The 21,620-nt window shown below is 38.6% G+C and overlaps 4 protein-coding genes across 6 annotated transcripts; 2 read left to right on the plus strand and 2 right to left on the minus strand.

Moving 5' to 3' along the window:
- Window positions 1–1,362: 1,362 nt before the first annotated feature.
- On the minus strand, window positions 1,363–4,759 carry LOC140790198 (uncharacterized). 2 transcript variants are annotated; one of them, XM_073140167.1, is made up of 4 exons: window positions 2,813–4,759; window positions 2,670–2,722; window positions 2,249–2,598; window positions 1,363–1,650 (listed from the first exon to the last, which is right to left on the minus strand). In XM_073140167.1, the coding sequence occupies exon 1, from the start codon at window positions 4,699–4,701 to the stop codon at window positions 2,935–2,937; it is 1,767 nt and encodes a 588-aa protein (XP_072996268.1). In that variant the 5' UTR covers window positions 4,702–4,759; the 3' UTR covers window positions 1,363–1,650; window positions 2,249–2,598; window positions 2,670–2,722; window positions 2,813–2,934. The 2 variants fall into 2 exon arrangements, with proteins under 2 accessions (XP_072996268.1, XP_072996266.1); XM_073140165.1 differs by lacking the exon at window positions 2,670–2,722 and having other exon boundaries at window positions 2,771–4,759.
- A 1,676-nt stretch (window positions 4,760–6,435) lies between these two features.
- LOC140790375 (ferritin-like catalase Nec2) lies at window positions 6,436–8,268 on the plus strand. Its single transcript, XM_073140430.1, has 3 exons — window positions 6,436–6,842; window positions 7,339–7,564; window positions 7,728–8,268. Exons 1-3 carry the CDS (start codon window positions 6,499–6,501, stop codon window positions 8,115–8,117), a joined length of 960 nt encoding a protein of 319 aa, XP_072996531.1. The 5' UTR covers window positions 6,436–6,498; the 3' UTR covers window positions 8,118–8,268.
- A 122-nt stretch (window positions 8,269–8,390) lies between these two features.
- LOC140790376 (small ribosomal subunit protein eS4-like) lies at window positions 8,391–11,106 on the minus strand. Its single transcript, XM_073140432.1, has 5 exons — window positions 10,972–11,106; window positions 9,777–9,854; window positions 9,515–9,695; window positions 9,314–9,411; window positions 8,391–8,986 (listed from the first exon to the last, which is right to left on the minus strand). The coding sequence occupies exons 1-5, from the start codon at window positions 10,972–10,974 to the stop codon at window positions 8,549–8,551; spliced, it is 798 nt and encodes a 265-aa protein (XP_072996533.1). The 5' UTR covers window positions 10,975–11,106; the 3' UTR covers window positions 8,391–8,548.
- A 3,336-nt stretch (window positions 11,107–14,442) lies between these two features.
- Window positions 14,443–21,611, plus strand: LOC140790799 (E3 ubiquitin-protein ligase JMJ24). 2 transcript variants are annotated; one of them, XM_073141065.1, is made up of 13 exons: window positions 14,443–15,075; window positions 15,255–15,391; window positions 16,116–16,215; window positions 16,309–16,453; window positions 16,572–16,626; window positions 16,746–17,517; window positions 17,996–18,325; window positions 19,172–19,618; window positions 19,710–19,782; window positions 20,027–20,112; window positions 20,638–20,757; window positions 20,838–20,908; window positions 21,332–21,611. In XM_073141065.1, exons 1-13 carry the CDS (start codon window positions 14,584–14,586, stop codon window positions 21,429–21,431), a joined length of 2,928 nt encoding a protein of 975 aa, XP_072997166.1. In that variant the 5' UTR covers window positions 14,443–14,583; the 3' UTR covers window positions 21,432–21,611. The 2 variants fall into 2 exon arrangements, with proteins under 2 accessions (XP_072997166.1, XP_072997167.1); XM_073141066.1 differs by having other exon boundaries at window positions 16,321–16,453.
- The last annotated feature ends 9 nt before the right edge of the window (window positions 21,612–21,620 follow it).

A 21,620-nucleotide genomic window follows, 5' to 3' on the forward strand; every position in this document is an offset into this window, starting at 1 on the left:
AGAAAAGAGAAGAGAAAAGATTTAGATACGAGCCAATGGAGTAGGAGGATTTGATAGGAGAAAGAGATAAGGGATGGGAGGGAGACAGAGTGATGAGAGTGTCACGTGAAGTGATGAGAATCGTGATGGAGAAACGCATCGCATCAAGTCATTCAACTTTTATTTAGATTCCAATAAGTTGAAACACTAGGGTGTGACCAGCAAAATGTTGATGTGCTTTCGATGCAACTGCGTCATACCTAGGAGAATCCGAATCCAGCTGAGAATCTAATATTATAAATCTCAGGACCACATTTTATTATTATTATTATTTAATCTTCTAAGCATAATATAATCCCATTAGCTGTCTCATGAATGTATAATAATCGTTAGGATGGATCCACGATAATAAGAAGCTACTAATGATCCAGATGGTAACAAATATTGCTTATCTGAATCAACATAAGAGAGCAGATCACCTTCATCTTCCACCCAAATCTCCTACCTTGGACGCTTACGGCAATTAGTAAGTAGTTGCAATGTCATTTTCTTTTAGTGTGTTAGGATATAGTCTTAGTCTCTTCTTCATCTAGTGGCTTATTAAGATCAGTAATAATTCAAAATATTAAACATTATTCTCGAAATGATTGGATCCAATTGTACAAAAATAATCACTACTTTCAACTTAAGCATTTAACTCCTGTGAACTAGATATAATCATCACTATATTTTTAATCATATATATTTAAAGCTAGAAATTGAATTCTGTAGTAATGTGTGTACGGATATATTATATATACCCCTTCCATGAAAGAGAAGGGATGAACGTATCTCTTTGTGAAGTAGCATAGCTAGTGTAGAAGAGCATCAATTTGATGGTGTGAAGCAAAATAGGAACTACATAAAATCAACCTAACTAGCTTGAAACCTTCTTTAATTTACCCTTTTGATTCTAGTTTTAATCTCTTTTGCATTTGAAATCCTCAGCGAAAGAGATTTACTACCACGGAAAACATATTTATTGACAGTAATAACTTTTCTTCTTCCTCCTCCTTTATTTCTGGTCGCATTCGACACAAAAAGTTTATTCTTGCCATTATAAATTCCGCTAAAATTCCTTGTGCCGGTGTTTAAAATTTTCAGGATAGCTTATATTATTGAGAAGAACAAGTACCGGCATCTACTTGCAAGTGTTTCCAAATTGACAAGTGCTACATTTTGCCAGCACTCATTTACACCTGAAATAGCAGCATTCAGAGATGTCAGCAAAATTCACATTTGAGAGCACTTCTAAATGCTATGATCTTTTCTTTTTCAGCATATATTACTATAGTTTAAAATAATTTATGACGGCGCAGTAGCCCTACAAAAGTTTTAATACTGTTATCAGTAATGCTATATTTTATTTTATTTTTCTCTAGGAGGTAAATATTACAGCAGAAATTACATGCCCACAGATAGTTATGATCGAATTCAAATATATTCATTAACTTTTCAATAGTAAAAAGTATACAGAGGTGAGAGATTGCCAAACATCTCATAACAGCAAGTACAATTGAAAGGTGTTCGATCTTGAAATATCTACTCAGTCCATACAGCTAAAAATGTCTCCACATCAAAGAGAGAACCTTTTGCCACGCTGTAGCAATATGCCAGCTCCTTACTTCTGATCTGTAAATTCAGAACAAAAAGTTGTTAACTTTCAATTATCAACTTGATAGATAATAAATGAAGTTTGAAATAAGTATAATAAAATGTAGAGAAGGTATAAGCTTTGTATATTTCAGTCAGTTTTTTGATACACGAACATAATATTTTCCTCTGAATTCTTTTTTTTTTTTTTTTGACATCTGCACTTGGTTTCAGATACATGACAGAGGAATTTGATATGATGATATCTATTTTAGATATCTGATATATGAACCAAATCTCTCTTCTCGTTTCTTACTAGTAACTGAACTTGATTTCTGATGAACAAGAATATGAACTTTACATAAATTGGCATTTATCTAAAGAGTTATGATATTCAGTGTATGAACTCGCTGTGATCTATTCAGATCTTTTAAATCAGATACATGAATTTGATGATTCTTTTCAGATGTGTGAATATTGAATATGAAATTTCATCCAGCAAGATAAAACCTTATGAAGATGACATAATTGTGCGAACTGTGATAATCATTATCCCTTTACCAATGGTGATGGATGAACGCATTCTTGCGAACTAATAACTATTTAGCATCTTGGATGTGGAATGTCTCAAAGTTACCTGAGTGCTTCTTCCTGTCCTTGATGATGCCAAAATCCTCCAATATCCCTTCCACCAGTCACCAGAAGAACATTTCCGACTTCAAATTTGATGACGTTCAGAATCTTCTTACTCTTTAAAGTTTAAGCATCTACATGAGTACTTTAATGGGAGAACTAGTCAATGTAGTATACTATTTGCATTTCATTAATAAAACTAGGAGCACATCTTCATTTTTCCCTTTGCTAGATCAATGACTATCAAATTGCTTTGCCGGCTTGCCACGTTATAGATAGTTCAGCAAGAAAGTGATCAACATGAATCACGCTCCTCAAGAGAAACTCTCAGATTTTCTTCGACTTGAGATCACCCTGAAGAAATCCAGAGCATCAGGAAAAAGCAGTAAATATTGGCTTAAGACAATGATGTGGAACCTTCAGACCCCACAACTGGCTCTATTGTAGGATTAAATTGCTTACAGAAATGCAAAGTATTCTGCATGAAAAAAAAAATCAATTCCCAAGTGAGCAAGCATAATATTACCCTTGTGATAAAGGAAAGCAGATTCTGATCAAATCATCAAACCCTTCTTCATGACTGTTAGCAGATTGACAGTAGATTTAACTCATTCAACAAAGAATAAGTTGAATGAGAAAAACCATACAAACTTGTAGACCCCAATTTTCACTATAGTCTCCAAGATTATCTTATAAACTAGCTCTTCTTAGGGTAAAAGCTTCACTCCCTTTAGTAGCATGAAGGCTGCCTACAAGAGCAGAATATAGAGAATCATCTGGAGTCAATCCAGCTCCAACCATCTCATCATACAACTCAAATGCCTCACCTGATCTCCCTTCTTTTGACAACCCAGAGATCAATGCTGTGTATGTCACAATATTAGCTGCCACACTCTGCTGTTTCATCTCCTTGAACAATTTCATTGCAACATCAACCTTTCCATTAATACAATGCCCGTGAATTAGTGATGTATATGTGTAAATATCTGCTAATAACCCTTTCTTCTCCATCTCCTTCTTAAGCCTCTCAGCCTCCCGAATGCTACCCTTCTTGCTATAACCATCAATCATCACATTATAAGTGACTACACTAGGTTTCACTCCCTTGTCTCCCATCTCCCTAAACATCCTCCGCGCTTCAACCATATCTCCTTCCTTGCAATGAATGTCAATCAATGTTGTATAAGTGATGTAATTTGGAGAAATACCTCTTTCAACCATGACATGCAGGAGGTTCTTTGCTTCACCAGTTCTGTTAGCCTTGCATAGTCCACATGCCATCGTGTTGTAAGTGTAGGCATCAAGTTCTATTCCTGTCTTCTCCATGATTGCTTTCAATTCAAGAGCTTTATCCAACATCCCTTTTTGGCAGTATCCATCTATCATCATGTTGAATATAATCTGATTATAATTGATTCCTTTACACTGCATCTCATTCATCAACATCTCTGCCGCCTCCATCTGCCCAAGCTTGCAAAACCCATTGATTAAAGCACCATAGGTCCGGTCATTTGGCTCAATTCCTCTCGCAACACACTCATCAAATAATGCAGACGCCCTTCTAATGTTTCCAGCCCTGCAGTTCGCACTGATTATTGTAGTGTACAGATAGACATCTCCAGTCAATTTCTTCCTTTTCATCTCCTCAAAGACCTCCTCAGCTTTATCAATCTCTCCAGAAGAGGAGTACACATCAATAAGGATCGTATATGTTCCAACACTATGATTCATTCCCTTCTTGTCTACAAGACCTAATATTTCAATGACCATCTTGAAATTTCCATCCTTTGCATAGGCTTCCAGCAAAGAGTTGTAAGACAAGATATTGGGCTCTTTCCCTCTTTGGCACATTTCGTCGAGCAGCTCTCGGGCAACCTTCACCTCCCCATTTTTGCACAACGCATCAACTACAATGGCCGTCGAGTACGGTGTAACATCAACGACATCCAATTCAAGCATCCGACGGATGAAACTAACAGCGGAGTCCACCCTGCCGGCCTTCCGAAGAGCCAGGAGGTACACACTGCATGATCTCCCCTCAACACGGCCGAACGCTTCAAGCATGAATTCGAAGGTCTGGAGAGCTCGGTCGGTCATGCCGGCATCCGAATAAACCCTGAAGAGCATATCAAACACTAAAGAAGAGGACACATTGGCTTCTTCGCATGATTCCTGGATAGAAGTCGCTAACGAGGGAAATGGGTATGCGAGGTTTTCAGATGAAATAAAGGATGCAAGGAAGGATTTCGCTGCCGCGAACTTCTTGCGCTTGATATGTTTGATGAAATGCGTCAATTGGGATTGGAGAGCGGAGGAGATAATATTCGCGTCTGCCGATGCCTGGGTGCAGAAGTGATGGTTGGGGAGGAGGATAACGGTGGGTCGGGTGGCGGCGGCGGTCGCTCTGACGAGGAGGAGGAGAAGGGTCTTGCCCTCTGGGAGATATCTTAGCATCATGGTGTGGAAAAAGGCAAAGGAGTTGGGAGTAATGGAGATATGTTATTTAACTTATTTACTATCGGCTACTAATTTATAAGTAATATTTTAACCATAATAATTTTACTACAATGCCTTCCGCCGTCGCTTTATGTCGGGTTTAAGCTCCGTGCTATTTATTGGAGTCTTAATCTGTTGTCCTAGTTTGCCCCTGTTCTAGAGTTAGTTGTTATTTAGTCTCCTTTCTAAGTTTTTCTATTTGCTACTTAGTATCACTTGGACTACTAGATAGACGAAATCTACAACCTGATTCGAGACGCTCATCTCTTTATTTCTTAGTTATGCCCTCGGGTTTAATGTTTTATTTTTAATATAGTGTTATCTATTATAGGCCAATTACCGAGACTTGTGTTAAAATAATCGTCGTCCTATTCCCCATCCTTCCACCAAATGGTTAGCAAATCTGAGTGGTGAACAAGGTTTTTCGTCTTATTAGGCTAACGTTGTTTCCAGTTCTCTTCGTAGTCTTATACATAGAGATGCATAGGGCCCCTCCGATACTTAATGATAAAAAAGGAAGGTTTTAATGAATTGCTCTACAGACTTTCTTTCCCTAAGAGAAAAAATATTTCCATCTTATAAGGCCCAGGATAGGATTAGAAATAGTTGACTTTTAGATTTGTAGTATAGGTAGCATCTTATAAGGGTAAATCTCTATCCAAGAAGAAAGTTTAGTGTTTTAAAGGGATCAAGCAATAAACTCGTAGCAGTACGGGTTGGTTGGTACTGTTTGTATTATTCTTCAAACAAAGTGAATTACTTGTTGTTCTCTCTCTCTCTCTCTCTCTCTCTCTCTCTCTCTCTCTCTCTCCTGTAGAACGTAGGTAAGCTCAATAAATTAAAGAACAACTTCTTCTCCTTGGTAGAAATATGCATTCATTATCTCAACAAAAGATGCAAAAAATACTTAAGTTAGGTATTGGTAGAGTACCCAAAAGTATTCCTATATAAGTGACTAGAGAGATCAACCGGAATGGCATTAAATCAAACCGTAGAAAAAGACTAAGTTTTCGGTAGGTTAGCTAACCTATCGGTAAGTAGATTAAACTTTCTATAACAATGAAAGAAATCAGAAATATTTAACAACCTCGAAAGGTAAAAGACATCGAGAAATGGTTAATTAAGTTCAAAAGATAGTAACAGTCAATCAAATTTGATCTCATCAAAGCTCAGGAAGGAACATTTTCTTATCAACATCTTCAGCCACTAAAAACTTACACGAAGATTAAATACTTAAGTTTAGAGTACAAAGATATAAATTAATTGAAACCAGGCCAAATTCACTTAGAGTAAAATAATAAACTGAGTTAGGCCTCATAATAACCTAGTTACAAGTGAACCAAGACTTGATAAACATGCATGGTGGAATCCAAAATCAACTTAGAAGCTTTTAAGTCCTAAGTTATGTACCAGTAAGTAATAGGAAGGCAACACAACTTACCTAATTCCCAACAGTTGTATTTTATGGGTACCTATTATATCTCATAAAAAAATTGTTCGAAAAGCTGGTAGTTGTGACCTACAAAAGAATGTTAACTTGGCTTGGTTCCTTAAAATAGACTGTGGACTATTCTGTTCAACAGTTGAGGCTTTAATGCACACTAAGAACTTTCCCATTTGCCACTACTACTCTTGCCTATAAATAAAGGCCTATCAGGGCACTCTTATCCTCGTATAACTTCCACACTCCTCTGATATATTCTCAATCTTTATTACTATTACTACTACTACTACTACTAATACTAATACAATTACACCATGACTAGTTCAACTACATTCTTTCTCCTCTCTTTCTTCTCCATCTTCCTATCATTCTCGGATGCAAACCTAATCGGCAACTACCCGGTATGCGAACCGAATCCGCCGTCGACGCCGATCCCGGTGTACCCTCGTGATGTAGACCAGATGCAATTTGCACTCAATTTAGAGTTCACTGAGTGTGAGTGGTTCTTGCATGGATCCTTAGGGATTGGGCTCGACCAGATCGAGCCAGAGTTAGCCAGGGGTGGACCACCTCCCATTGGTGCCATGAGAGCTAACCTTGATGGCCAAACGAGGAGGATCATGGAAGAGTTTGGGTATCAAGAGGTTGGGCATGTCAGGTTGATTGCTCTCTTTTTTTCCTATGCTTATCTTCTTAGAATTTCTTTTTTCCAATTTTTTGTGCATGTAATTTTTATGATTGATGTGTATTTTGTTATAATAAAGTGCACATAATTTTATATATAAAGTGCATATTAAAGTCTATTGTTGTAAATTAAGAAAAAAATTAAACGTAATAAATTGAAAAGGCCCAGATATGAAACTATGCTCACTGGAAAATATTGTCATTTATAATCCTAAAAGAAAAACAGCTTATGTTTTGCTTTTATTATTATTAACACTATAATATATACAGAGGTTATTTATCATTCGACAATTGTTACTTTTCTACAAGTATTATATTTGAAAAAGAGAACTCGAGTCTCTATAATGTATTAAAATAGTTGATTAAGATTCGGATTGTAGAAGAAGACATTTCCATTATATTGTAAACATTTGAAGTATTTATTCTATTAAATTTTTCCCTCAAACATACGTTGTGATCGATTAATGTAGGGCCATTGAATCAACGGTCGGTGGAATTCCAAGGCCTCTGATAGATTTGAGTGCTGAAAACTTTGCAAGAGTGATGGATGAAGCATTTGGATATCATCTTAATCCACCCTTCAATCCATACATCAACAGCCTCAACTACCTCTTGGCTTCCTATATGCTGCCTTACTTGGGCATAAATGGCTACACTGGCACTAATCCTGGGATTGATGGATATGCTACAAGAAGAGTAAGATAGTAACATTTTGTTTCATTCAAATCATTCTAAAGTTACTTGTGTATATTTCGCTTGTATTTATTATTAATAACTATTTGAACATTTAAAAGCATAATTTCTCTCTGCAACTAAGACAAGAAACAGAAGGATTCTAATAGAACAGGGATGCATGCAGCTGCTTGCAGGATTACTAGGGGTGGAAGCAGGGCAGGACGCAGTCATCAGAACCATACTCTACCAGAGAAAGGAAGAGCACGTCCCGCCTTACCGGAACATGACGGTGGCCGACTTCACCATCAGGATCTCCGCCCTGAGGAACCGGTTGGGGATGTGCGGCATCAAGGATGAGGGCCTGATCGTTCCCCGCAAGCTAGGAGCAGAGATGAGAACAACCAGCAACATCTTGTCAGCTGATGCCGACTCCCTCTCCTACACCCGAACCCCTCGTGAGCTTCTCAGGATTTTATATCTCACCGGCGATGAACATCTCCCCGGTGGTTTCTTGCCAAAGGGGGGGAATGGAAGAGTTGCTCGGATGTATCTCAACTCCCCGGCAAATCCTTAGAAAAAGTTGCACCCCGCATGCAATCAACCCTATATGCAATCAAGTATTAATGCGCTACTTGTAAGGAGCCAATAAACTGAAATATCTCAGTTCATACCACTGATACATAAATCTCATGAATTATACATGCATCAGTTTCATTTGGTATTTATTTCTGAAATTAAATCGATCCACAGTAAAACCTAAGCAGACAATTGCAAATCCAACTTATAAGCATATTATGAAAGTTCACAACTCATGCTTGCATAAATATGTAACATATGATAAACAGTGTGGCAGTGAAAACACTGATTTGGCATATATTATAAAAGTTCCCTACTTAATCCATGCAAAAATTGAAAAAGACGACATCAAAACTTAGTAAGAGAATTTAGTCTCTGCTGTTCAAAAGAAATGTAAAATGTCTCAAGAACAAAATAGAAACCAACTGATCATGCAGTGGCAGTTGCAGTGGCAGCAGCAAGGCGCTTCCTAGCCTCTTCAATAATGCTGAGCTTGATACCCTTGCCTTTGGGAAGAGATACCCATGTCTTTGTCCCTTTACCAATTGTGAAGACATTGCCGAGGCGAGTTGCAAACTCATGACCAGTAGAATCTTGTACATGGATCGTCTCAAAGCTTCCCTTGTGCTTCTCCCTGTTCTTGATGACACCGACCCGTCCAGTGTTCCTTCCACCGGTCACCATGACAACATTCCCAACGTCAAACTTGATGAAGTCCACAATCTTGTTAGTCTCCAGGTCAATTTTGATGGTGTCGTTGGCTTTGATAAGAGGGTCAGGATAGCGGATTGTGCGGCCATCATAAGTATTAAGATAAGGAATGCCCTTTTGCCCAAACTGTACAGATCGGACCTTGCAGAGCTTGAACTGCAGAATGAAAAGGAAAAATTAGTTTGATCATATCAATAAGAGGTGAATGAAATTGTTCCAACAGGGCTACTGTTCTGATAAGAAGTGAAGAACTTTTCAAATAGTGACTGCATTAAATTGTAAATCATGACATTACAAAGGTACAGAAAACCAAGCTGGTAGAGGATAACAGTAATGTTAAACAATTTGAAAAACTAAGAAAAATGGAAGTATACACGAATGATTGAAACTTATCAGGACAGGGATCCATCATATCAGCTCCAAGAACACAGAAAAGGAAACTAGAATAAGGAAAAAAAATATGTAGCATTGCACCACACAAACCTTGGCCTCTTCATCCCTGATTGAATGGAGACGGAAGCGACCCTTCGTGTCATAGAGAAGACGGAAGTTCTCATTGGTCTTCGGTATTGATACAACATCTGCAGGCAGCAAAGTACACTAAAATACGTGAGTTCTTGTAAGTTCAATCATCAAGCGCAAAAATTTGGACATAGCGTTGTTTAGAGATGAAAAGATGCACACCCATGAACCCAGCTGGATAGGTCTTGTCAGTCCTGACCTTTCCATCAACCATTACATGCCGTTGCATCAGAATTGCAATGACTTCACGATATGTGAGAGCATACTTTAACTTGTTTCTTAGAATAAGGATCAAAGGCAAGCATTCCCTCGCTTTGTGAGGGCCCGAAGAAGGCTTAGGAGCCTGTTAGATACAAATATACTACAGTAAGAAGAAGAGCAAAGGTCCAAAATTATGATACAGAAACAAGACTTCCTGACTTACAAATGCACCCCCAAGTTTATCAAGCATCCAGTGCTTCGGGGCATTAAGCCTCTTCAGATGCTTCTTCAAACCCCTTGCCTAATCAGCACAAAAAAAGAAGTTTGACGTTAGACCAGCAACAGGAATAATTGATTGACTATTATCTGTCATTTGAAACCGAAACCAAAAAACTAACTAATTAGCCATCAAAGATGACAAGCTTAGAAAAATCCAACAAATTTGAATTTGTGCCCATACACTGCAAATAAGGAACTTACAAATTCAAGTAATGGCTCTGTCCATCCAGTCTTATTTATGCCATAAAATGCAAATTGTTTTAAATTTCAATTAAAGAAACTTCAAACTTTAGTATTTCTCACGGATAAGATGATACTAGTTCATTCTTCGCCTCTCTGATGATCGAAAAGAAACAAAGAAGAAAGAAGGAAATAAGCCAGGACAATTGAAGAGCCACAAAGTTCATTATTCGCCTCTCTGATGATAGGAATGCCGGCTACATCATGCTAATCAAAGTAGAAAACTTTAGTATTTCTCATGGATAAGATGACACCCGTTATCCGACTTATCAGTTATCACATTTCCAATGTGCTACTAGGTTTCCATTATGAGCTTCTCTGGTTGCTTTCTATGTAGCAAAAGCGGTTCTATCCAGGACCCACTAATTTATTCTGATAGAAAAGCGATATAAAAGAATCACATGATTCTTATCATGTGTCACAAATAGAGAGAACTATAGATGAAATCATATGGAATCATAGAATGAACAAATAACAGAGGTTTTTTCGGCCGAACGCTCTAGGCATTGAAATCAGAGAAGCAGAGAGTTCATGAGAATCCAAATGAGTAGCTAACATGAGATGAAATTATCTGTTGAAAAAGCAAAGCAATGGATACATAATTTTCAAGACTTGACCATTAAAATAACACAAGCAGCTACTATCGCTTGTACATTTTTAGTGGAAAGCAAAAGACGCCGTTTTGATCCCAACAATCATTACGACACACATCAAATCAAGCCGAATTGAGACATATCAGACACAAAGCAATAAGATTACTTAATTCCTACAAACGAACTGCATCAAAGGAGAATCGAAAAATCGTTGGTTGGAATCGACAATGGAGGAACACGAGAAGCTACAATACTTAAACGGATAAAGAAAACGTAATTTAGTACGAAGAAGGGACGAAATCGAACCATTTTGTTCAAAAACCACGGCCTTCGTCGCCTCCTCTCGTAGAGTTAGATCGCTGGAAAGCGAGGCGCAGACTGAAGACGTCGGTTTGTAAGCCAGGCTTTTATAGCTAGGGTTTTTGACGGCCTTGTTCGACCATTATGAGATTGACCTAATGATTTCCTACCATGGGATCATGAATTAACGACGTAGATCATATTTCAAAGCTATTGGGCTTAATGGGCCGAGTGATTGGGCTTGTTTGGCAAATTACTGTACTAATGTTCCCTATAAAGTTTATTATATATATATAATATTCATTCTAATGTAGAACTAAATCTTTTTCTCACTTTTGTTTTCCTTTAATCACGATCCAGGTGGGTAATTTAACATTAACCTCACGTAGAGTAAGAAATTGGCTTGTTATTTTTCTCTAGGTCAGTATACTCCATAATAATAAATTCATTTTTGATATCTCGGTGGACAAAAAAAAAGACAAAAAATTATTACAAAAATAATATAAAATAATAAAATCTCAACTCATACAACCAGCAACCATTGCAATGAGAAAAAAAAAAAACCCACAATTGTTTTTCATGTCCTTCTCCCATGGGAGACGGATCCTCACAGAAAACTATAATCTAAGGCATCGTGCCTCCATAATAGGACGGTGGGTAACCGACGGGTGGCGCAGGATAAGCGGCAGGTGGCGCATGATTAGAGGTAGTCACCGGCTTAGGATGACTGTCCAGCGATGTAGGATAAGAGGAGGGAGCGGGGATAGGAGCTAGCGCAGGCGGACCAACAGCTGTTGTAGGATAATCTACAGGCTGCACATGATAAGAGGTAATCTCGGGAACAAGATGTCCTGCAGGCACAGGATAACCGGCGGGTGGCACATGATAAGAGGTAGTCACCGGCATGGGATGACTGTCCGGCGATGTAGGATAAGAGGAGGGAGCGGGGATGGGAGCTAGCGTAGGCGGACCAACAGCTGTTGTAGGATAATCTACAGGCGGCGCATGATAAGAGGCAATCTCGGGAATAAGATGGCCTGTAGGCACAGGATAACCGGCGGGTGGCACATGATAAGAGGTGGCGTTGGGCGGTGCAGGACAAGAGGCAAACTCAGGCGCAGGATAAGCGGAGGGGGCGGGGATGGGAGCTAGTGGTGACTGACCAACCGTTGTTGTAGGATAACCTACGGGTGGGATATGATAAGATGAAACCTGAGGCATAAGATGGCCTGCTGGCACAGGATAACCGGCGGGCGGCGTGGGGTAAGAGGCGGCTTCGGGCGTAGAATAACCTGCGGCCAGTGCAGGATGACTTGCAGGCGGCGTAGGAGAAGAGGAGGGGGCGGGAGCGGGAGCAGCTGCGGGCGCAGGCGCAAACTGACCCACAGCTGAGGTAGGAATAGGATAACCTACGGGCGGCGCATGATAAGAGGAGGGGGGCTCAGGACCAGGATAACCGACGGGTGGAGCAGGATAAGAGGCGGCGGCGAGCGTGGGAGCGGCTGCAGGCGCGGGATGTAGTATGGTTTTGAGCGTATGATGACCGGCGGGTACCGCAGGATAACTGACGGGCGGCATGGAGCGGGCGTAGACCTCCGTCTTGCAGAGTAGGTTCCGACAGCCCTCGTGGTCGATCGGCGTCCGCTTCTTGGATTTACGGTCGCCGGAGATGGAGACCTCGGCGTATGCCTCCGTCTTGCCGAGTAGGTTCACGTTCGTGAGGTCCTTGGCCGAGATCGACGAGATCAGAGAAGGCGATCTAGGAGAATAAGGTGAGCGGAATAAAGTTATCCGAGGGAGGAATAAGATTGGAATTTGGAAACAATGCGGCGGGTGGTGGTTTCTTTTTATTCAGGAGGAAGAAGGAGATGAAGGAGAAGAAGGAGAAGCGGCCCCGTTGATATTTCTCCGTTGACATTCAGGTAGGAGAATTGATCGTATGCAGAACCGTTTGCACGAAAATTTTAAATCGAGTTGGCCTGGAATCAAGGGGGGCATTAGGCACATAGTAAATAGGAAGATAATTCTTGTACATTTTTCTAATTAGACAGTGTCAGAGACGCAACTTCATAAGAACTATCAAATTTAATACATGTCATAAACAATATCTATATTTATATGGTACTGATGGAATTTTCAAATTAAAGTTAAAAGTATTCGTTTAAGGTTGGAGTTAATCTTAATACCAATCAACCACTCTACGTGAGTTGAGAAACTCTAATTATTCTCCTTTTGTTTTATAGAGATGCTCGAAGAATATTATACATAAACAATGAAACGACAAAATAGTTACAAGATCTACAGAAATTAGCTAATATATATATAAATGAGAGGAAGAGAATAATATTACTGTAATTAAAAAATATTTAAATTGATAAAAACTATTTTGTATCAAAGCTTTATTGTATCTAGCATGAATCTCCTAACATATAACTATTTTGTTTAGTTTTCAAGCAATGTTTGAAGTTGTTGGTCAATATGAGCTATTACTAAATAAAGAAATATAGTTGACAAAAAAAGGGACCACAAAAATCATAAATATTCGTTGGCAAATAGTTGAGGAGTGTGATTGAAAACACCTTTACTACAGAGAAAGTAATAACTTCAAAGAAAAGTTATAGATTTATATTATTAGATGCTTCTAATTCTAAAAGATGAGACAAATGAGTAAGTTGAAATGAATATAAAATTAGCGTGGCTTCTGGGAAATTTCCAATCAATTTTCTATTTCACTGGAAAGAATAATTTATCTCACGATAATACTCAATTTAGGACAAATATTATTATCAAATTTATTTTCTGTTTAATGACAATCTAAGTGAGACTTCCAGGGTGGGATTTGCAAAATTCCCTAATGAGCATGTTTAAAACAAGCAAGCTCTCAAAGATTCCTCTCCCCTCCCACAAGTCAACATCCAGTCCATCGAACACTGTGCTCAAGCCCTTCTGCATACAACCACCGGTTACCACCAACCAAACCTTTCCATTATCCCCAATTTACCCCTACCGTCCCCCCCATAATTCCACCTCCGCCCACCCTGGCTCTCCCAATCCCATCCCCAGCACCCGAGGGGGTATTCAGGTAATTCCCTTCGCAAGCTTACAGAGACCGGGCCGTTGGCTTTCTTCCTTTCCTTCGGTCCCGTGTACTCCAGAGGAGTGTGTGTGTGTGTGTGTGTGTGTGTGTGTGTGTGTGCGTATGTGTATGTATGGAGACCATCACAGCGATATTCTGCGCCTCGCGTCCACTTCGGCCCACATTTATTATTTACGCAAACAACCCTGACCGCTTCCCGAATCCCCCAAACTTTCCTCTTTCCTCCCATGGCCTCGCCCTCTCCCGAAACCCTAGGGATCCGATCGCAAGGTACGTTCCGATCCTTCCCCGCTCTCAAGCCCTCGCTCTTTCGTCGGATCTCGGGATGATTTGGTGCGGCCGAGGGTTTAGGTTGCTTGATTTGATAGGTGGTTGAGGAATTAGGGCTGAAGCGTGTCACAGCTAGTTGAGCTGAACTCAATTATCGGATTGGTGGAGGTTGGGCTAGGGTTCTGTTGATCTGAAAGTCCTTGGTGGTGATGGAGGTGTGATTACTGATTGGGGTGCTTAGGTAGGGGAGTATGGAGGACAATGTGGGGATCTCGGAGGACTTGAGGTGCAAGAGATCAGATGGTAAGCAGTGGCGGTGTAGTGCGCAGTCGATGCCGGATAAGACTGTGTGCGAGAAGCATTACATCCAGGCCAAGAAGAGGGCTGCGAACTCTGCTCTGCGGGCCAGCCTCAAGAAGGCGAGGAGGAGGTCGCTCGATGATGATGATGATGTTTACTTGAAGAGCAAGCAAAATGATTCGTCTCCTATGCATTTTAGTGGCGGTGAGTTCGCCGGTTCTATTGCCTCCGTGAAGAAGTACAGGCAGAAGGTGCAGAAGGGGCCGGAGATGTACTCGCCGGAGGTGATGACAGCGAGGGGTTCTTCGGCACGTGGCCGTGTTTTGAGGCCCAGCGAGGAGCTCCAGAGAGATGGCATTCAAGAGGGGGATAATAGAGTGAAGACGTTTCATAGCACTCAGCTTAATAAGGAGGCAAAGAATTTTACTAGCAGCTGTCTAGGGGTAAAATTTGTTGCTTGACCTTAACTTGTCATGTTGTGTTCGAAAATAAGTATACATAAATGTCTGTATTTTTTTTTTAATATCGAAATCATTAGATCTTCCTCTTATATTGGAATCACTGCCATTATTACTATTGTACTTGATTAATTGTTATTTATGTTCATTTTTATTTTGTATAGGATCATTCTGGGAAAAGTTCGGACTCTTCTGGCGGTGCTACGGGGCTAATTTGCCATCAGTGCCAGAGGAGTGGGAGGGTGACATGGTGTATCAGCTGTGATCGGAGGGGATACTGTGGTAGCTGCATTTCAAGATGGTAGTTGATATTACATTTAGTTTTCTTTGCAGTTTATGATATTTTATATTTATGTTTGTAATACAGTGGTTTGTACAATTCTTTAAGTCGTCGTAGAAAGAATTAAGGAGCCATTTCATTGGTCACATGTTATGGTGCCAACCGGAGGTGGGTCGTATGGCGTTATTTATGGCATTTAGTGGGTACCAAAACTTATAGTTATTAATTTGTGATTCTGGTCCTGCTTGCATCCAACTCATACCGAAGTCGTTGCTGCCCTTGATGTTGGGGGTCTTGAAGTGAGTATCAGATTATTCTTGATTGGAGTTCTATATTTTGGTTGAAATGGCTAGGTTAATCATTTCCTCACATGGGCTCAATGATCACTGGAATGTCTCCGGTAGAATAGTTAGGTTTGCCTGACTTACAGAAGCCATCGGCGTTCATTGTTCCTCAGCTGATTACTATCTCTAAGGAGCCTGCTCTTTTGCTGCTGGATAACGTAAAATAATTCTTGTTCATTTTAGTAAATGATAAGTGTTTCAGTAGTCACCTGGTTCATCATTCTCTGTACTCTTCTCAGAACGATTGACTGCTAAAATTCTATAGTATTTACGTTCATAAATTTGATTTTACTCATACCTTTTTCATGGCATAGGAATACATCTTTGTTTTGGTTCTAGTGCAACGAACAAGTCTTAGGATTGTTGAAATGAAGTCCTAACTAATGAAACTGTAATCGTAGGTATGCTGAGATTCCAGTGGATGAAGTCCGACAGGTTTGTCCGGCATGCCGTGGTATTTGTAACTGCAGAGTTTGCTTACGGGGAGATAACTTAATTAAGGTACTTCTAGGGTCCGCTGGAATATTCATGTGGCTTTTTTTCTTCTTTATAATAGTCTATTTTACAGTTGTCTTGTACTTATCATACCGGTAGTTTTGGTTTCAGGCTAAAGTAAAGGAGATTGCTGGCATAGATAAGTTAAGATATCTTCATAGGCTCTTGGTCTTTGTTCTTCCTGTGCTTAAGAAAATTTATGCTGAGCAGTGCTTTGAGATTGGCGTTGAAACAAGAGTATATGGTACTTTAAAGTTCCAGTTCCCTTCTTTGCATAGTACTCCAATGAGCTATTTACTGTTATTCCTATGTCTTTCTTGTTCGGTTTGGTTGATCATAATTAATAATATGATCTGTGCCAGGACCCAAAGTTGATATTCTGAGGGCAAAGCTAAACGCTGATGAGCAGATGTGCTGGTACTTTTCTGCTATGGTTCTTTACTCCCTTTTCTTTTTATCATTTATACCAACAGTTACACTTGAACTAACTTTGCCACTTGTTTGCTCTAAGTTCCAAAATATGTGCTCTTTTTCAGTGATTGCTGCAAAATTCCTGTTTTTGATTATCATCGACACTGTACAAAGTGTTCATATGATTTATGCCTGACTTGTTGTCGGGATATTCGAAGAGCATCAAATGTTGTTGCGAGAGGGGAATCCACAGAGTGTCAGGTTACTAGCAGAACTAAAGATGCTGCTACTGCTGCTGCAACATTCAGGACAAAGTCCTCTGCAGAAAGAACTACTGATAAATCTACATCTAAGTCAGCAGATGACCATGCAATTGATTTTGCTCATTTATTTCCTACATGGAAGGCCAACAGAGATGGTAGCATCCCTTGTGGACCTTCAGAGGCTGGTGGTTGTGGGTCCTCAAAACTGATTTTAAGGCGCATATTGAAAATAAATTGGGTCGCAAAACTTGTTAAAAATGCTGAAGAAATGGTTAATGGTTGTAAAATATGCGATGTGGACAACTCAGACAAATGCCTTTCGTGTAGAGGTAGTAGAAGCTCAGATTCTAGCAGATCGAGTGAGTTCAGTATTGTCCAGTGCTCTAACAGGGATGGTAGCAGTGATAATCTGTTGTATTGTCCTATGTTGGATGATATAAAGCATGAAGGTATCGGCCATTTCCAAAAACACTGGGTCAAGGGTGAACCAATTATAATAAAACATGCGTTTGAGCGATCATTGGCTTCAAGCTGGGATCCCTTAAGTATTTGGAGGGGGATCCATGAGACAATAGACGAGAAAATTGATGATAATGCGATTGTCAAGGCTATAGAATATTTAAATCAATTGGAGGTGAGCACGAGGAGTGAATCATACTTCTTACTGTCTTTCTACTGAATTCTCTAGGTTAATTATTAGTTGCTTTAGAAAAATACTTTACCATTTCTCATTGCAACATATCAACTTCCTCTACATATATCTCGCTAAGTACTTTTTCCTGATTTTATCCAAGGATGGCCTTTGATAATTGCTTTTGATTTAAAAGTATTATGTAATTAGAAAAGCTCGCTAAATCTCATTGCTATGTACAATTTTTGTAATTGTGGTGACTGTTCATGCTGATGTAGAGAATGATAAATTTCAGTATTTTGAAACAAAGGAAACAATTCTGCAGTATGAAACTTTATCTTTTATCTTTTGTCATTGATGCTTTTTTGTTATCTGTTACATCCTTTTGATTGCAATGCTTAGGTTTAAAATTACATATTACTGCATTTATTTAAAATAAGTTCTTCATTAATTACATGAGTTTAATGTCAAATCCTGACAGGTTGATATTGAACTAAATCAATTCATAAAAGGATATTCAGAGGGGCTTAGAAGTGAAGATGGTAGACCACAGATATTGAAACTAAAAGACTGGCCACCTTCCAGTAATTTGGAAGAGTTCTTATTGTGCCAGAGACCTGAATTTCTAGTTAATTTTCCATTAGTTGATTTTATTCATTCCAGGTGTGGTCTTCTGAATCTTGCTGCTAAGATGCCCCATGATACGACCCAACCTGAATTAGGGCCCAACTTACTAATTGCTTATGGGAGTCATGAAGAAAATGGACAGGATGGTTCTCTATCCAATCTCCAGATTAATATGGGTGATGTGGTAGGTTTTTCATGAAGTGTTTTGTTGGATTGCTTAAGATCAGTTTTGTTATTATTGAACATCTTGTGCTTTTAAAGTAGATCTCCATTTGTTAAAGTGAAATCCTGAAAAAAATCATTAACTTCTTACTGGTGTGCTTCAGATCTTCATTTACTTTGTATATTTAATATCACATCATTCATTATGCTTGTAATTGCATAATATATAGATTACTTTATAATTTTATATTCAACTGTATACATGAAGTTATATTTTATGTATAGTGTAAATTATTTTTCATTATTGTGATAAAATTAATACATTATACTATTTATTAAATTTCAGCATACCACTAGTGATTTTTATGCTAGCTGCGCCGACCTGCAAAGTTTTCTTATTTACATAATAATGGTGGCTTAGCATGTAATTTTCCTAGGTATTTCCTATAATTCTGCATTATAATAAGAGATTCTTAGTTCTTACAGAAGTATTTTGTGTTAACCATTCCCTTGTGCATATAAAATCTTCATTTTCTCTCATATGCTTATCGTTTAGGGTATTTCTGCTGATTAAGGAGTTGGTCACATAGAGCTATCAGAAGCAGATTATGGTATTATTACCTGAGGGAAATATAAAAGAGTGATTCAATCTTATTATCCAATCAGTTGACTGACACCCAAAGTTCTTGATGGTTTAAACTTGTACATTCCTACTTGAGACTTTTCCATATTTTGCTAGAAGTTTGAAGCTTCTGCTGTCTCCATTTGTCTTTCAGCAGCAAGTTGCTGCAGATATAGTTCATTTTATTAATCTCTGAAATTATAGAAATTTCAAATATTAACACACTTCAACTTTCAAATAATTTAGGTTTATATGTTAATGCACACAGCTGATGTGCACAATCGGTCTCTTACAAGGTCTGAAAGTGATCGGAGTGAAAGGGCCTGCGAGGAACTTAATGCCAACAGACCACATGGAAATTCACATGTACCTGATCACGGCGTGAACCTAGATGGGTGGACAGTGATACCCAATCTGGCACCCAGAGAAAGGAAAGAGAAGGAATATGCCTCAGGGTTGAGATTTAAAGAGGAGAAGATTGTGGAACATAAACAATGCAATGGTCCTGAAATTGCTTCCATGGAAAAGGCCCCTGATTCCTTTAACTCAGTGAAAGAAAATTTAGATAATTTGGAGAGGGATCAGGCTGGAGTTATTTGGGATGTGTTCCGCAGGCAGGATGTTCCAAAGCTGAATGAATACTTGAGAGCTTGTTCAAATGATCTTGCAACTACTAATCATCTAGCTCATGCGGTAAATTGACATTTTGGCACGCAATTAATACTTAAACTGCTAGCAATATTAAAAGATAGTATCATTGTTGTAATCTCTTTGCTCTCTGCAGGTTGTGCATCCTGTTTATGATCAAACTGTAATTCTTGATAAAGATCAGAAAAGAATATTGAAGGAGGAATACAGTAAGCGCTATCAATTTAAAATATCTAACTTGTTGAAAGAGATTTTGCTTTTAGAAGGCTAATACTTGGTTTTAGCTATAGATCTAGTAATTTGAAAATGAAGCAAGCACACTAACTTGGCACATGTCTTTTTTTTGTCATTTAATTAATTTGTTATGTCTAAATGATCTATGTATGTGTTTTTAAATCGGGTTCTTGTTTTGTTGTTATAAGTTATAACCACTCATTATTTTGGGACTTACAGAAATTGAACCTTGGACATTCAAACAGCATGTTGGTGAGGCTGTTTTTATTCCTGCTGGATGTCCTTTTCAAATTAAAAATATCCAGGTGAAGCTTCCATTATAACTATGCTCATGTTCTGCATGTCAGTCAACAAAAAACAAAACAATACTTTTAAGAACATAAATTTTGAGGAAGTAAAGCAGATATTGTTGACATTCTTCTGGCTAGAAATTTTGGTGGATGCCTTCATTAGTATCTTGCGTATCACATGCCGTTCTTTAGCTTATAATTTGTCAAATTTTTTACTATAATTCTGTTAGAGCATTTAAATTGTTCACTGTAGATAATCTGACTTTCTATATCATCTGTATGCAGAAGTGGATTGTTGCATTCCGTCATATATTTTCTTCTGTTAGAAAATAGATTCATAGTGTCTTCTTGTTAGTCAATCTTTAGGCTATTACTGCCACACCTTGGTGCCAGACACTCTTCTGGTAGAGATCAACTGGCCTGTATAGGTTTAATGATGATTGCCACGAAGAGAATTGTTACTGACCTGTTTTTGTACAGGAGCATTTGCAACTATATTAGAACTAACATTTTTTTTTCTCTTCTGTTTGAACCTTTCAGTCTTCAGTTCAGTTGGTGCTTGATTTTTTATCACCAGAGAGCTTAGGAGAGTCTGCTCGTATGGCTCAAGAAATCCGTTGCCTCCCCAATGATCATGTTGCAAAACTTAAGATGTTTGAGGTCTTCTTAATATAATTTATGCTGTATTATTTTGGGATCGGTTTTCCCAGGACTCAACAGTTTAATGAAATTTCCTGCAGGTTGGAAAGATATCCTTATATGCTGCCAGTTCAGCTATCAGAGAAATGCAAAAAATATCAGTTGATCCTGAGTATGTTGATCATCTTTTTCCCGTTTTCCCCTTTCATCTCGAAATTCTGGTCATCTTGATTTGGCTGGTTGAATTTTTATTCACGGATCTAGAGGATTTTATGAAGTGCCTTTGGAATAAGGTTCTAAAATTTCACTATTGCAAGAATTATATATGGTCAAAGATACAAGATATAGGTTGGCCTAGTATCTTATCCTTTATTGATTGAAAATATTGAGGTTCTTGTTTATGCACAAATAAGTGTTCTGTTCTGTCTAATCACCAGTCTTTTCTGCACTAAACATGTGAAACAAATGCATCAGGAGTCCTGCTCCACCTTGGATTGGAGGCAAAATATGTTGATTGGTTGCCTGAAAATTTTACTTGGATATTTTCGTTCACATTTCTTTTTACGTTTCCACTGACTTGTTTTACTCTTTGCAGGTACAATTCAGATATTACCTTTGATGATTGCAATCTAACTGCCGTAGTGTCAGAAAATTTAGAGAAAATAACAAAACGGAGGCAAGTACTTTGCAATTGAGGATGTACATATATGCCTGATGAAGCTTCTGATTGAAGTTATAGATCGACTCTTTGTTTAAATGATGTAAAGAAATTACGAATGTATTATATTGTCTCATATTAAATTTATAATTGCTTGTAATTGTTATCTGACATTGTTAACTCATAACTTAAAATGGCTTCATCTCGTCCCATAGAACATCTCTTT

The sequence above is a fragment of the Typha latifolia genome, chromosome 6 (assembly GCF_019914945.1).
Source record: "Typha latifolia isolate L0001 chromosome 6, TyphaL0001v2, whole genome shotgun sequence".
Taxonomy (NCBI): domain Eukaryota; kingdom Viridiplantae; phylum Streptophyta; class Magnoliopsida; order Poales; family Typhaceae; genus Typha; species Typha latifolia.

Excerpts from the sequence above, each read along its gene's own strand:
- LOC140790799 (XM_073141065.1), top strand. The coding sequence starts at position 14,584 with ATGGAGGACAATGTGGGGATCTCGGAGGACTTGAGGTGCAAGAGATCA. Across the intron at positions 15,392-16,115 it reads GGTAGCTGCATTTCAAGATG|GTATGCTGAGATTCCAGTGG; the intron begins GTAGTTGATATT and ends CTGTAATCGTAG. Across the intron at positions 20,758-20,837 it reads CAAAACTTAAGATGTTTGAG|GTTGGAAAGATATCCTTATA; the intron begins GTCTTCTTAATA and ends AATTTCCTGCAG.
- LOC140790375 (XM_073140430.1), top strand. The coding sequence starts at position 6,499 with ATGACTAGTTCAACTACATTCTTTCTCCTCTCTTTCTTCTCCATCTTC. Across the intron at positions 6,843-7,338 it reads CAAGAGGTTGGGCATGTCAG|GGCCATTGAATCAACGGTCG; the intron begins GTTGATTGCTCT and ends CGATTAATGTAG. Across the intron at positions 7,565-7,727 it reads ATGGATATGCTACAAGAAGA|CTGCTTGCAGGATTACTAGG; the intron begins GTAAGATAGTAA and ends GGATGCATGCAG.
- LOC140790198 (XM_073140167.1), bottom strand. The coding sequence starts at position 4,701 with ATGATGCTAAGATATCTCCCAGAGGGCAAGACCCTTCTCCTCCTCCTC.
- LOC140790376 (XM_073140432.1), bottom strand. Across the intron at positions 9,696-9,776 it reads ATAAACTTGGGGGTGCATTT|GCTCCTAAGCCTTCTTCGGG; the intron begins GTAAGTCAGGAA and ends TGTATCTAACAG. Across the intron at positions 8,987-9,313 it reads TCAGGGATGAAGAGGCCAAG|TTCAAGCTCTGCAAGGTCCG; the intron begins GTTTGTGTGGTG and ends TTCATTCTGCAG.